At 39.0% G+C, this 14,272-nt stretch overlaps 2 protein-coding genes across 3 annotated transcripts in view; both read left to right on the top strand.

The window, feature by feature from the left end:
• LOC102861781 (cAMP-specific 3',5'-cyclic phosphodiesterase 4B-like) overlaps positions 1-5,062 on the top strand; it is a 639,297-nt gene extending 634,235 nt beyond the window's left edge. For both annotated transcript variants that reach the window (XM_006879759.1, XM_006879758.1), the window contains 4 exons: positions 1-148; positions 266-388; positions 1,092-1,274; positions 4,697-5,062. The exon at positions 1-148 is cut by the window's left edge and continues 2 nt beyond it. In XM_006879759.1, coding sequence (XP_006879821.1) covers positions 1-148; positions 266-388; positions 1,092-1,274; positions 4,697-5,062 — 820 coding nt within the window. The remainder of the gene's footprint in view (positions 149-265; positions 389-1,091; positions 1,275-4,696) is intronic.
• Positions 5,063-5,116: 54 nt separating this feature from the next.
• The window catches only part of LOC102850352 (actin-related protein 2/3 complex subunit 4-like), a 29,011-nt gene continuing 19,855 nt past the window's right edge, over positions 5,117-14,272 (top strand). The window contains exon 1 of the mRNA XM_006879836.1: positions 5,117-5,469. Coding sequence (XP_006879898.1) covers positions 5,117-5,469 — 353 coding nt within the window. The remainder of the gene's footprint in view (positions 5,470-14,272) is intronic.

Here is a 14,272-nt window from a genome sequence, read left to right as displayed (position 1 = left end):
GCTTGCCTTGATGTATAATGATGAATCTGTCTTGGAAAACCATCACCTTGCCGTTGGCTTCAAATTGCTACAAGAAGAGCACTGTGACATCTTCCAGAATCTCAGCAAAAAGCAGCGTCAGACACTTAGGAAAATGGTCATTGACATGGTAAGATCTCCACTTTTCACTGTTCCTCACTTACTTTTTCCCTCATAGGACAATGAATTCCAACTTTGTCTGGTAGATTTAGTTTGTTAAAGAGTTTTCATATCCTTTTTACCCAAGGTCTTAGCAACTGATATGTCCAAGCATATGAGCCTGTTGGCTGACCTGAAGACAATGGTGGAAACAAAGAAAGTTACAAGTTCAGGCGTCCTTCTCCTGGATAACTATACTGACCGCATACAGGTATTTAAAGCAAGCTTTTGAGTTTACACAAAGCAAAACAAACCAAGCCACAACTAAAGAAGAAAACAGGTTATTTTAGTTGCCTGGCCTGGGTTACCACAACAAGCTTTGGGTTTATTTTAAGAACATAAAGGGTAATGGACATTCAAATTTATTCTTTAATTTATTGAAGTAAAACAACCCTATTCATCGAATCGTTTGATTCTAAAAATAGATGGCAAGAATGATTTGTAACAGGGCATACGTGACTGTTGGGCCAAAAGCTTGTGTTTGGACATAAATCCTATTGGCTGGAAGTTTATTAGGGTCTGTTTTGGTTATACAAATTGCCATCAGCTGGTCTCTTCTTTCCACAAGTGGAAAATATGCAGGCATCTCCTTTGAATAATTCTTTGCATTCTTTCCAAACTGAGGGAAAGAAATGATAGCAGCCTCTCACTTCTAGAGTTCCTTCCAGTTTTTAGGTTCAGTGACTGTAGATCTAAAAAGACACACATTTTCCTCTCTGGGACTCAACAATGGCAAATGCCAAATGCTAACCAGTAGTTTTGTAGTGTTGCTTTTTTTTGGTGTATGTGCCATAGTTACATTTCAATTAAAATGTTCTCATTTGGGTACCAAGTGTACTAGTACAAGAAGGAGAAAATGTTCTGGTAGTAGTTACACATAAGTTTATGAGACTTTAAAAACTTGATCATTTCAGGTCCTTCGCAACATGGTACACTGTGCAGACCTGAGCAATCCCACCAAGTCATTGGAATTGTATCGGCAGTGGACAGACCGCATTATGGAGGAATTTTTCCAGCAGGGAGACAAAGAGCGGGAGAGGGGGATGGAGATTAGCCCCATGTGTGACAAACACACAGCTTCTGTGGAAAAATCACAGGTATCTGATACTTGATTTTGAAAATTCTTGTGAGTTTTGTGGCTTGCAGAACTATACATTTGTATCCCCTTTCTTTTCCCTTAGCAGAATATGTATATCTATGAAAGTATGAGGAACCAAGTGCCCATTCAGTTCTATTATACTCATGACTCATTTGCCTTTCTATTACACTTCAGTTCACAGGGGATTGTAAAGCAGGCAGCAAAATCCAGTCAAAGTTTCTATTCTATATCCTCTCATAGTTTAGATAGTTGTTTGTTGTTGTTGTTGTTGATTATGACTCCTAGTGACCCTATGAATGAGACCTTTGCCTTATCCTGTGCTGTCCTCATCAGCTCTGATTTGCTTGAGCCCATTGTTACAGTCTCTATGTCAATCTATCCCATGGAAGATTGCCCTCTCCTTTCCTGAGAAAGTAGTCTATAACCTTAGAAATCCAACTAATTCAACTGAGTGCTACTTTCTCCTCTATCCAATCCCTCTGTATTCTTTTAAGCCTGTCTTTAAGCAACAATTCCATTCCTCATCCTTATTTCCTGTTGCTTTTTTCTTCCTCCGATAAGGAAAAACCACCATAGATACTGAATTTTATTCCCCACATCTCTTTCACTCCATTGTATAAAGCCTGACTGGTGTCTCTTCCATGGCTGATTCTACACCATTGAAAATGTCCTGGCATTTTCTGGTTGATTTGGCAGGCTGGTGTATCCAAAGCTCTAAATTCACTTTATGCTGAGAACTGACAAGAATGCTCTGGAGGCAGAGTGTACAGGAATACACAGATGCCAATAGCTTCCGAGTCTATAGCATTAGAAGAGATCAAAATCTTTAGAAAAGACTTGAGGTTAAGTGAATAGTCTTTTTTTCTTTTTAGAACAAAAAACTATCTGAGCCAAATGAATATGTGGTTGTGTGTATACACACACACACACACACACACACCATATATATACATACACACATATGTGTATACACACATATACATATACATACACATACATATACACACACTATATATATACATACATATATATATACACACACATACACACACACATATATATACTGTGTGTTCAGGATCTTTATAAAAAAAACTATATGAAGTGTCTTTTATTAGAACTTATCTTTTTCCCTCATTAACTGAAAAGCCCAAATAGAAGCATCAATTTATTAGATCTTTCCAAGACTTAAAGAGGATTGGTGGCAGTGGTATAGTATGTTACGTATTGGTCTATTAACTGAATGTTGGGCAGTTCCAACCCACTAGATCCATAAAATATGGGCATTCTCCTCCAGTAAGGATTTACAGCCTTAAAAACCCAATGAATATTGACATGAGTTGAATTTGACTCTATGGCAATGAAATTGTTTTTTGGTTGTGGGTTTGTTTTTTTTTTTACAATTATTACTTTGTCATTCCTTAAAAGAACCAACCCTATCAAACCAAGTTAAAATCTGTGACAGTGGTCTAAATTGAAAATGCTGTAGAAATGCATACTGTTCAGTTAATCAGGGTTAATTCAAATATCCTAAGTGAGAGGAGGCAATACCTTTTAATTAATCACTGATTTTTTTTTCTCCACACATGTGTTCTATATGGTTTTCTTCACATTTCCCAGGTGGTTTCCTATTTGAACCTTTGAAGAGCTTTGTTAGAGAAGTAAAGCAGATATCTCTCCTCAGTATTAGGAACAGAAGCTGTTTTTCTGGTCTTGTTCATCAGTCCCTTAGCCAGCCACCTGCCCTCTGCCTACTGTACTGTCCTCACTCTCCATTATCATAGACAGGTTTTCCTCTTGCCATGACACTGTCATCACTCCTGTGTTTTTTACAGAAAGACTCCGCTGAACATTACCTGGTGTGATTAACCTCATTGCGGAGTCCTTGAGTGAATGGTCTTGGGATTTTATAGAACTCTCTCATTCCACGACCTAGTAAATAAGCAAGTAGTGTCTACCTTTCCGAAAGGTGCTGAGTGTTTCTGAGCAGAAGCAAAACAAAGAAAGGAAATGACTGCAGTGTGTTCAGCTCATTCAGTTTTCTCCATTGACTTGCCTTTGTTATTCTAAGTCAGTCCTTGGAAAACACCTTGAAAATCATCTCTAAAATCCATTAAGCATATGTAAAGAAGTAAAAGAGAGGAAAGCAGCATGGGTGGAAGTAAGAGAAATACATCGTTCTCAGGTCTGCTCTTGTAACTAGTGCAGATTAGAGATGCCCTGATTTCAGATGGAATTCTAATTGTTAAAGCCAGGGAAGCACCAGAGAAATATGTATATATAATTACACATGCCTGAAGGGTTTTTTCTTTGTTTGGTTGGTATTTTTAATACAATTTTTGTAGTACAATTTGTATGTATTAAATAACTGACTAAATACCAGAATGAGAGTAAAGGAATGTTTCCCATGCGTAGACAGGTATGGTGTCTGCTGGGGGCCAACAAGCTGCCCTTGCTTCCCTCCCTCTGAATCTTGCCTAGTGTCTCTCCAGTACCCCAGACCATGACAGGGGATTTCCATGCTGTCATTCAACTAGCTCCTATTCTTTCTGTCTACCTGTCCCCACCCTCAGTGTTTCCTGTTTGTCCGACAGTGTAGAGGTCAGCATGAGGCCACAAAGCTAGCTAATGCAGGATGCATAGTCCCTGTTTAAACTATAGAGAGCCATAAACCTCGGGTTTGTTCACAGGAAGAGCAGTAAAAGGAACTGCCTAATTGTTTGTATTGCCCCTTCTTTCTCCTGATGGGAATGGCTGTGTGCACTATAAGGCCCCAAACAATTGCAAATGTGCCCACAGAGAGGCTACTGTTTACTTAGGGGCTTGAAGTATTTTCCAGGATTTTGTCAAACCTGACTGCAAGCCAATAGATCACACAGTACTCAAGAAACGCTAGCTTGCTCAGGGCTGACAGGCCTCCATTCATTTTGGAACAGTATCTTATTTAAAAGTTATCAAGGAAAGAATGTCAAATCAGAACATGGTCAACCTGGGCGTCCTACTTCTGAGCTTGACTCACAGAAAGAATCCAAGTAGTGACAAAGTTATTCCCAGAGTGAGTTACATCCAGACTTCTTACCTGGCACAAAGAAGGGGTAGGAGGGAAGCAAGCTGTTGTGAGAGGATTCCGGACTTTGGAATCTGATTTGATTCCAGCTCCACTATTACTAGCTGTGTAGCCTTAAAGAAGGCAGTTGGGAAACTGAGTCTTTATTCTCTCCTTTTTAAATGATGCCTGATACCTCTTTTGGTATCAAAAAAAGATTTAAAAAGATAAGGCAAGGCTGCTATATAGTAGATGGTGAAATAATGGAATCTACTGCTGACATGACTATTGCTCTTTCTTTGTGTGAAACCAGGTTAGGTACCATAGTGAACAAGGACTCATCACACTAACGGATATATCACCTTCTTTCTTTATAGGTTGGTTTCATTGACTACATTGTCCATCCACTGTGGGAGACCTGGGCAGATCTGGTACAGCCTGATGCCCAGGACATTCTGGATACCTTAGAAGATAACAGGAACTGGTATCAGAGCATGATCCCCCAGAGTCCCTCCCCTCCACTAGATGAGAGGAACAGAGACTGCCAGGGTCTGATGGAGAAGTTTCAGTTTGAACTGACCCTTGAAGAAGAGGATTCAGAAGGACAGGAGAAGGAGGGTGAGGGCCACAACTATTTCAGTAGCACAAAGACACTTTGTGTGATTGATCCAGAAAACAGGGATTCGCTGGAAGAGACCGAGGTGGAGATTGGAACAGAAGACAAGTCTCCGACTGACACATAATCTCCCTCTGTGTGTGGAGATGAACATTCCACCCTTAACAAGCATGCCAGCTGTATGGTAGGGCCAGTCCACTACGGGGGCCAAGGCCTGCATCGGACAGGGGCCACCTGGCCTTTCCAGTTACTTGAGTTTGGAGCCAGAGTGAAAGACCATGAAGCAAACAGCTCAGGAAATTCCATGGTTGACTTGCCTTGGGTGCAAGCTCTGTGGGGAGCTGGAGCTTCGTGTGGTACTGGACGCCAGTTTGGGTCGCGACTAAATGGCTTGAAAATGGAAGACACAAAACTGAGAGATTTTTCAGCACTAAGTTTAGGGAGTCTGTCCCCTCTAGTGACTGAATTTACTAACAACTTCATTTCTAAATCTGCTCACCTGTCCCATTGTCTCCCAACCTGTGTGCCTTTTTTGTAAAACATTTTCACGTCTTTAAACTGCCTGTTGAATACCTAGGGTTTAGTATCAAATTCTACACAGAATAAGCATTTCCAAGTTAATATAAGCTCCTTTGATTCTTTCAGAGAAAAAAACAAGTGAAGAAATTGGTCTTCCTTCTTTCTTGGGCAATATCTTTCACTTTACTACTTTTACAAATAGAAAAGATACACCTCTAACCATATCCAACTTCCTTCCCCGGTTATCCAACCCAGCTCCACAGTTGCCCTTCAGCTCTGTTGCCTGCTTTGAACAATATTTTTCTCTTCTCTAAAATTTCACTTTTTTTGCTGTAAACAGAATAAAGTTGAACAAACTAGGGGATGGGAAGGGGTAGTTGTGTTATTCACAATAACTGTGTGTAAAACTCAGCTTCATTCACTTCCCACATTGTGTCCTCAGCCATTTTAACCTGGCTGTTGCACGTTCCCTCTTCAGTTTCCTAAGACCTCTCTTCACTCACACAGCCAATTACGCCGTTTTCAATTTAATGCTGCCGTCTTTTTCTCTTTCTCTTGCACTGCCTTCAGCTCTAACACCTCCATTCCTGTTTATAACCGTGTATTTATTACTTAATGTATATATAATGTAATGTTTTCTAAGTTATTAATTTATATATCCTAACATTGCCTGCCAATGGTGGTGTTACATTTGTGTAAAAAAAAAAAAAATTCTAAACAAAACCAAAAACTCTACATAAGAGTTGAGAACTTTTCTTGTAACATTTTGTATTGTGTGTAATGTAACCTGAACATCACTTAAAAGAGACATAAGGCCCCTTGCCAGTGAGGACATTGGTAAATTTTTATTTGGAAGGTCTGCCCTGTTGCCTATTTGAGTTGCTAATACAGTGCAACACTCTAGGAGTTGGCTTGAATTCTCACATTAATTACGAAATGGTTTCTACTTATCTCTAACTTTTGTATAGTTTGTTAGGGGTAGGGGCAAAGGAATGTGGTTTTTACCCATGTTCTAGCTAACCTATATACATATGAGCTGAGTTCTAACAGGTTTTACTGTAACTGTGGCTTCAGCTTAGAAAGCAACACTACATTTACTCAAAGATGGCCCCTCAGAGGATAGACAAACTACTGACTTTGGAGAGAACGCCTTTGGTCTGAATAAATGTCATATGCCCATTAATTAAAAAAGGAAAGAAGACAACAATGTGAATTTTTAAAATAAAATGTGAACTGATGTAGTCAATTATGCAAATGTGAAGCTTCTTCTGATAACACTTCTTAGGCCTCTGGTGTCAGTCTGTCTGTAAAATATGTTTCATGCTTTTAGCTCAACATTGTGGCTCAATAGTTAAAGAAAACGGCACAAATGTGCATGACCTATGGGTTTATACGTCTATTGAACACTGCATTGTTTCAGGTGGACATTTTATTGTCTCCAGAAGTTTCTCACAATGTATGTTACAATATAATTATTATATATTGTGCTCCAATGCATTCTTAAGAGACTTTTATATGAGGTAAATAAACAAACGCATGATTAAACTGTAGGCCTATTTATTGTGCGGTTATCTTGGACATATTAAAAGAAGGTTTCTTTCTTTTTTTTTTTCTTCTCTTTACCCTAGAAAGAAAGCAATATATCCTTTTCTGGACCAATATTACCACTGAAGTTTCAGAATCTGTGTCCAAAAAGGTCCCTTCTCTTGACTTGTTTAATTTTATTTTTTGTCTCAGCAACTGTTCACTCTGCCCAAAGGTGCAGGAACAAAGCAAATAACCACCGTGTTCTGCTCCACCAGTTAGTTTCCACCTCCTTAAGAAATTAAAGGTTTGATCTAGAAGAGAAATAAAAGAAATCCACAACTCTAGAAATGTGAATCTCTAATTGAGAACGCTGATACCATGCAACCAGTTGGTCTTATATATGAAGACTCGCAAGTACAGTCCATACTTCTCAGGTGGGCACTTGTGAACTTCCCTGTGGTTTTTGAAGTCTCCTATTGATTGTAAGGCTGTTTTTATTTCCAGAAAGAATTCATTTAAATATCCCAAGTGAAATACTTATTTGCCTTGTTTATATCTTAAATTTAGCATTTGAAGTATTTTGGGGTGTGTGTGTGAGAGAGAGACGAGAGAGAGAGAGAGAGAGAGAGAGAGAGAGAGAGAGAGAAGGTTGCAAACAGAGATCAGTGGGTAGCTAACAATATTTAAACTCCCAAGAAGAGATCTGTGGACCAAAAGAGAAGGTCTATTCTAGAAGAACAACACTCAAACTGAAATAACCATTTCTTCATAAAGGCAGCTAGAATGGACACAACAGCACAGAACTAGCTTGTCTGCTAATTGCAAACAACCACCCCCTCTGATTTTTCACTGCACCTCCATCATCTCTTAGTTTGCATATATTGCAGGACACTGGGGAATTGTTTTAAAGAGCCATGGATGTGACTTTTATGATGTCTCAATCTAGGAACAGTCAAAAAATTTTACAGAGTACTTCCTAACCTTGGCTAGAATTGAGAATCATCTCGAGAATAGATATTTGTCAAAAATACTTCTTAAAAATATTTTCTTCAGATATTTCTTAGAACTACTTTTCGAAAGTGATGTTTATGGGAATAGTGATAGCTGAGGTGACATCTGTGGACATCTGCTTTTTGTTGTTATGTGCTATTGAGTCAGAACAAGCTCATAGCTGATCCTCCAGCAATTTTCAAAGTAGCAAATGACACTTTCATAGGTAGCAAATGATGAGGCATACCATGTTTCTCCATCAGAGCAGCTAGTAGTTTGGAACAGCACAACTTTCCAGGTGCAGCTTCTTCTTTTTTTTTTTAATTAAATTTTATTAGTTTTAATGAACATTTACAGAGATTTTGGGTTTTCATTCATTCATTGTTGCACTGTTTTCTCCACCCTCATCCCCAGTTCGTTCTTCCCCCCACACCACCAATGTCTGTTTTAATTGTCCAATTCAGGTGCAGCTTCTTACCAAGCCACCAGAGCTCCCTGATCCTCTCTTTAGAGAATTGTTTCATTGGTCTTTACAAAAACCCATATACCAATATCTGTTATTCTCTTTATTTATATTTGAAGGGAACTATGGCCTGGAAAAGTTATATAATTGAATAGGGAGTTATATAATTCATATAAAAGTTATATAATTGAATAGCCAGGAAGTGGAAGGACAACAATTTTCATCTACTTCAGACTTGTGAAATGACTTGTCTCGAAAGGAGCCTTAGATATCTAGTAATTCTAATTTACAATTGAAGCGGAGACCCACTGGTCCATATTAGAAGAGCCATGTTTGTGGCTCTGGCTTTGTTTCATACTCCAGTGTCTTCAAATATTTATTATGCAGCCATGCTGGCACATACTGTGTCAGACATGGGATGAAGTATGTATCAAGATGAGTAAGCAAGAGTTTCTACACTCTAGAAGCTTGATCTGTTGTTGCTTACCACTGCTTTCCACACAAACATAATTATGTTCTCAGAAAAGCCACTATGAAGATAAATCTAAAAGAAAATGAGTCATCTAGTTCTAAAACATAGAATGTTAAGTGTCCTCCTACACCCATAGTAACGCCCCTGACAGCAGCAGAGCATAAATCATAATAGCACTTTTGTCAAGCCTAAGGATGATAGTTTGGTACTTTAAAAAAATAAAACATATAGGAGCCTAAGACTGATTCATAGATTCAAGAACAATCAGAGTTGGAAAAAAGTTTAGAGTGGCTCTTGTCTAACAGTTCTCACTCTCTTTTCATGAACATGCAAGATGACATTCTCCTGACATATCCTAACATAAAATGAGGATCAGAGTATTCTACATTCACTCACAGAAGCCTAATGGAGTTCAAATGAAGGGGGGTGGGTTTTTGCATGAATCCTGAAACCAAGCAGTCAGGATTCAAATTCCAGATCTTCACCTTAATAACTGTATAGTATTAGACAGGCTGCCTACTATCTGTATTTAAGTAAAATGACTGTAATAAACATAATGCGTCTGTATTCATTATTCCATTACTACTCATGGAATGAATTATTTATGCCATTATTACTCCATGGTGTTCTAAATTACTCAGTGATAAAATCAAACATAGAACTTAAACATAGAAACAAAGAACTTAAACTTGTGATATCAAATGGGGTGGGATTCCCGACAACATAAACTTATTCCTTTATGTACGCTGGATAAGAATGATAGAAGAATCAATGACTATGAGTTGTGGGGTTGGAGAAGAGTATTGAATATACCATGGACTATCAAGAGTCCTAGAACTCTGGTGGCCTAGTGGCAGGAAGCTGTACTGCAGTCCCAAAGGCATATGGTTCAAAACCACTAGCTGCTCTGTGGGAGAAGGATGGGCAATCTCCTCTAGTGCAATGAACTTCCTCTGAAACCTTGCTGGAGGGCCAGCTAAAGGCCAGTTCTGACTCTGGTACACAATCAAAAGACCAAATAAATATGTTGTGGAGAAAGTGCAACCACAGTGCTGTGAATAAACTTCATCTCACATACATTGCGCATGTTGTTAGGAGGGACGTATCCTTGGAAAGATACCATGCTTGATAAGATAGAGGGTTCTGGTCCTGAAGTATACTGAGGATGATCAGGATAGCAGAGACCAAGGAAGAGTACAGACGTGCTGTTTATAAGGTTGCTACGGGTCATTGGCTGTCTTGACAACACCTAACAGCATACTTACTGCTAAGAACTCACTCAGTTATCTCCTGCTCATTCCATAAGAGTCAGTCACAGACTTTCTTTTACAGAAAGTTTTTCTGATTTCCAAGGTTAGCAAACCACTCTTCAGGCTCTAAGAGCATAGCACTCTGTCACTAATTATTTGTATGACCTTTGACAAGCCCTTTCACTTCCTATGTGATCATTTTCTGAACTGCCAACTGGGGTTAATTACAGTAATAATGTATTTTATACTGAGTTATGTGAAGATTAAAATTTTTAAAAATATAACAACACTTGTTAACACTTCTGGTAGTTAGAAGGGCACTCTAGTGGCCTAGCTGTAAGAAGCTTCACTGCAATCCAAAAGGTCTGTGATTTGAATCCACCAGCTACTCTGCAGGAGAAGGATGGGCAATCTCCTCCCATAGGATTAACTGCTCTGAAAGCCTTTGAAAGCTAGAGGGTCACCTATGGGTTGGTTATAATTCAACTGCACACAACAACAATAGTACTAAGGTATGAGGTTCTAATCCACCAGTTACTTCATGAGAGAAGGGTAGGCAATCTCCTACATTCAATTAACTGCCCCGGAAAACTTGTTGAATGGTCAACTTTGGGTCAGTGCTGACTCAGTAGCAGATATCAGCAACAACAACTATAAGCTTAGGGAGCTCTGGTGGTTTGTGGTAAGGAACTGTGATGGCAGTGCATAAGTGGTGGTTCAAATCCATCAGCTACTCCATGAGAGAAAGATTGACAAATCTCCTCTCGTGCAAATTACTGCCTCTGCAAATTCACTGGAGGATGAGGTATGGGTCAGTTATGACATGATGGTATACAACAACAACAATACCATAAGCTCAAGAAAATCTGGTGATATGACGTATTAAATATACATTGTACTCCTAACTCAAGGTCAGCTATTTGAATCTACCAGATGCCCCAAGGAAGAAAGATACAGCCTCCTTTTGTAAAGATGTCCAGCCTTGAATATTCAGAACAAATTTATATGTTGAACTGAACTAAATCAAATAGTCTTTTAGATTAATAAAATGCCACCCTGTATCAAAAGCTAGCCTTGAACAACAACAAAAACTTAGTCTCTGAGTTCTGAAATAGTAAAGTCATATAACTCTAGGACCAAAAGTTTCTCAATGATTATTGTGTCTATTTCCTTTCACAATAAACTGAGGCCCAAAGATAGCCAGTGATTTATATGTTCAACAGGAGCTTCTCAACAATAGAGGTTCTGGTCCAGTTAAGGTCACCTTCTGGAGTCCAGGGGTCTTGGACATATATTCACCTTCTTTGCACTTTGAACTCCTCTAAAAAGTCAATAGAATGAACTGTAAATTCTAACAGGTAATCTCTAGTTAAATTCGTGTTGTTGTTGTTGTTAAGTGCCACTGAGTCACAGACGACTCATATCGACCCTATGAATGAAAATCCTGGACACCGCCTGTATAACTTTCGTCCATTCTCCAGGTTCATAGGGTTTCCAGAGGCAAACTATTGTGGAAAATGATGCCACTTCCTGTTTCCAAGCTGGCTTGGGAGCATGGCTTTCTGTCCGCTCGGCCAACTGCTCACATTCTCACTCGCTATCGTGGTTTCTCTCTCTCTCTCTCTCTCTCTCCTCTGTTGGTGGTTAAGTGCCATCAAGTCGCTGGCGACTCATAATGACCCTATGAACGAAAGTCCTGGATACCTCCTGTATAACTTATGTCCTTTCTCCAGGTTCATAGGGTTTCCAGAGGCAAGCTATTATGGAAGTGGATGCCATACCAGCCTTTTATAAAGGAATTTGTGTTTCACTGAGGTCTCTCTGAGTACTTCTAACATGTAAATTATTTCCTTGTTGTGGCTAGAGCTATGCAGAGGCATCAGTAAGAAGAGACAAGCAAGACCCTTGTGAAGTAGATTAGACACAGCTGAGGGATAAACATCTTGGACTCCAAAAGTGCACAGATTCAAGTTCATATTTCTTCTTGTCCACCTTCTAGTTGTGTGACTTTTTGTAATCATTTAACCCCTTTGGGCCACAGATCTCTCTTCATCAAAGTGACAAAAACAGCAGTATCTATTTCATAAAGTTTTTGTAAAAATGCAAGTGTGTACTGTCAGCCATTGCAACACGGACTCCATAACTCCCACAAATATTTATCCAGTGTCAATTATGAGCCAAACACTATGTGACCAACAAAATGGGCACATCTCCTGCACCTTTGAAAGTTCATATTTTAATGAGGGAAACACACACACACACACACAGATCTGGTAACTGATAAAGGCTGGGAGCAATAGCATGGGTGTTACAGTGGGGTTTTCTAATTTTTAATAGTCCAGCTGCAGTGCTGGAAAGCAAAGTTTCTAAAAATGGTGTGTACCTGTCAAGTTCAGGAAAAGTAGATGGGGAAAAGTAGGAGGAAATAAAGCTGGATTCTGGGAAACCTCTGGAAAGTTTTTAGCACAGATGGATGTGCTTGGGCTTATCCTTCTAAAATATCACTTTGTGAGGAGAATGAAATCAGGGAGAAAAGTTAAGAAGTTACAGCAACCATCTTTTGATGCGGCATAAAGTTAGTTAAGATTGTTGTTGTTTTTATGTGCCATCAAGTGGACGCCAACTCACAGCAACCCTATGCACAATAGCTCTGAATCCTGCTCTACTATGAGCCAATCTCACTGCCTCTGACGCACCTGCCCATATTACCTCAGTTACTATTTGAATCCATCTCATCCAAGGGTCTTCCTCTCTTGTACTGTCTTTTCACCCTTCCATGAATGATGTCCTTCTACAAGCATTGGCCCATCCTGGCAATATGCCCAAAGTATGTGAAACCGAGTTTCATAATCCTTACCTCCCAAAAGCAACCTGGTTTCACCACCTCCAGGACAGACCTGCTTGGTTTCTTGGCAGTCAATGGCATGTTCCATACTCTTCTCTAGCACCACAACTCAAAGGCATCAATTCTTCTGTCACCTTTGATCATTGTCCAGCTTTCTGACATATAGTAAATAATTGCAAAGATCATGGCTTGAGGCAGGCACACTTTAGTCTCTGGACTGCTATCATTGCTCTATCTATCTATCTATCTATCTATCTATCTATCTATCTATCAGTACTCTGGAGAGGTCCCTGAGAGCAGATTTACTAATGCAATTTGTTTTGATTTCTTAACTACTGGTGTCAAAAGTATGATTGTGGAACCAAGCAAATGAAATTGCTTGTTATCTCAATCTCTTTTCCATCTATCATGGTTCTGCCAATAGGCCCAGTGGTGAGATATCTTTCTTATTTTTGGTTTTACTTTCATTAATTTTAATTAAGAAAAAATTGTATTATTTTTACTTTACATCTTTTGAAATTTGTTCTTTCATTTTATATCAGCTTGAAAACAAAACTTGTGTTCCTTGTGTTTCATTCAGGTATAAATATCTGTTTTCTTGATGTTGAGCTTCATTTTCATATTGAAGTCTACATTCCCTTAACTTCTGAAGCAAAAGTTTCAGGTCCTCCTCAGTTTCAATAAGCAAGGTTGTGTCATCTACATAATGCAGCTTTTTTATAAGTCTTCCTCCAGTTCTGAGGCCACATTATTCCTCATAAAATTCCATCTCCCAAATAAGGACTCAACTAAGTTGAGATTAGTGGTGATAAAGATGCTCAGAGGTAAAGTCTGGATAAATTTAAAAAAATCTAAAATTAATTTCCCTAATAATTTTGTTATTATAGAAAAGAAAATGAAAAGGACCACAATCTAGCTTAAGCAACCCATTGATTTGTAGGAGCATTTCCAGTGACAGAGAAAATTTGGGAAGAAAAGAATTTTAATAGGTGTTACTTTATATTGGAAGTGCTTTTTGTTCAACCAAGTAGAGATGTCAAGGAAGTAATTAGTTAGTTGAGTCTGAAAATTAAGGAAGATTGTTGTTGTTGTTGTTGTTATGTGCCATTGAGTTGCTTGCGACACATAGCAACCCTATGTACAACATCCCTAAACTCTGCTCTGTCCTGTGCCAATCACACCGTCTCCTGCACACCCATCCCGATTACCCCACTCACTGAATCAATCCACCTCATAGTGGGCCTTCCTCTTCTGTGCAGTCCCTCCACCCT

Source organism: Elephantulus edwardii, unplaced genomic scaffold (assembly GCF_000299155.1).
Source record: "Elephantulus edwardii isolate Elephantulus edwardi_28Jun2011 unplaced genomic scaffold, EleEdw1.0 scaffold00005, whole genome shotgun sequence".
NCBI classification, from domain to species: Eukaryota; Metazoa; Chordata; class Mammalia; order Macroscelidea; family Macroscelididae; genus Elephantulus; species Elephantulus edwardii.
Note: the sequence above shows the minus strand (reverse complement) of the source record. Positions and strands in the feature narration are given on the sequence as shown.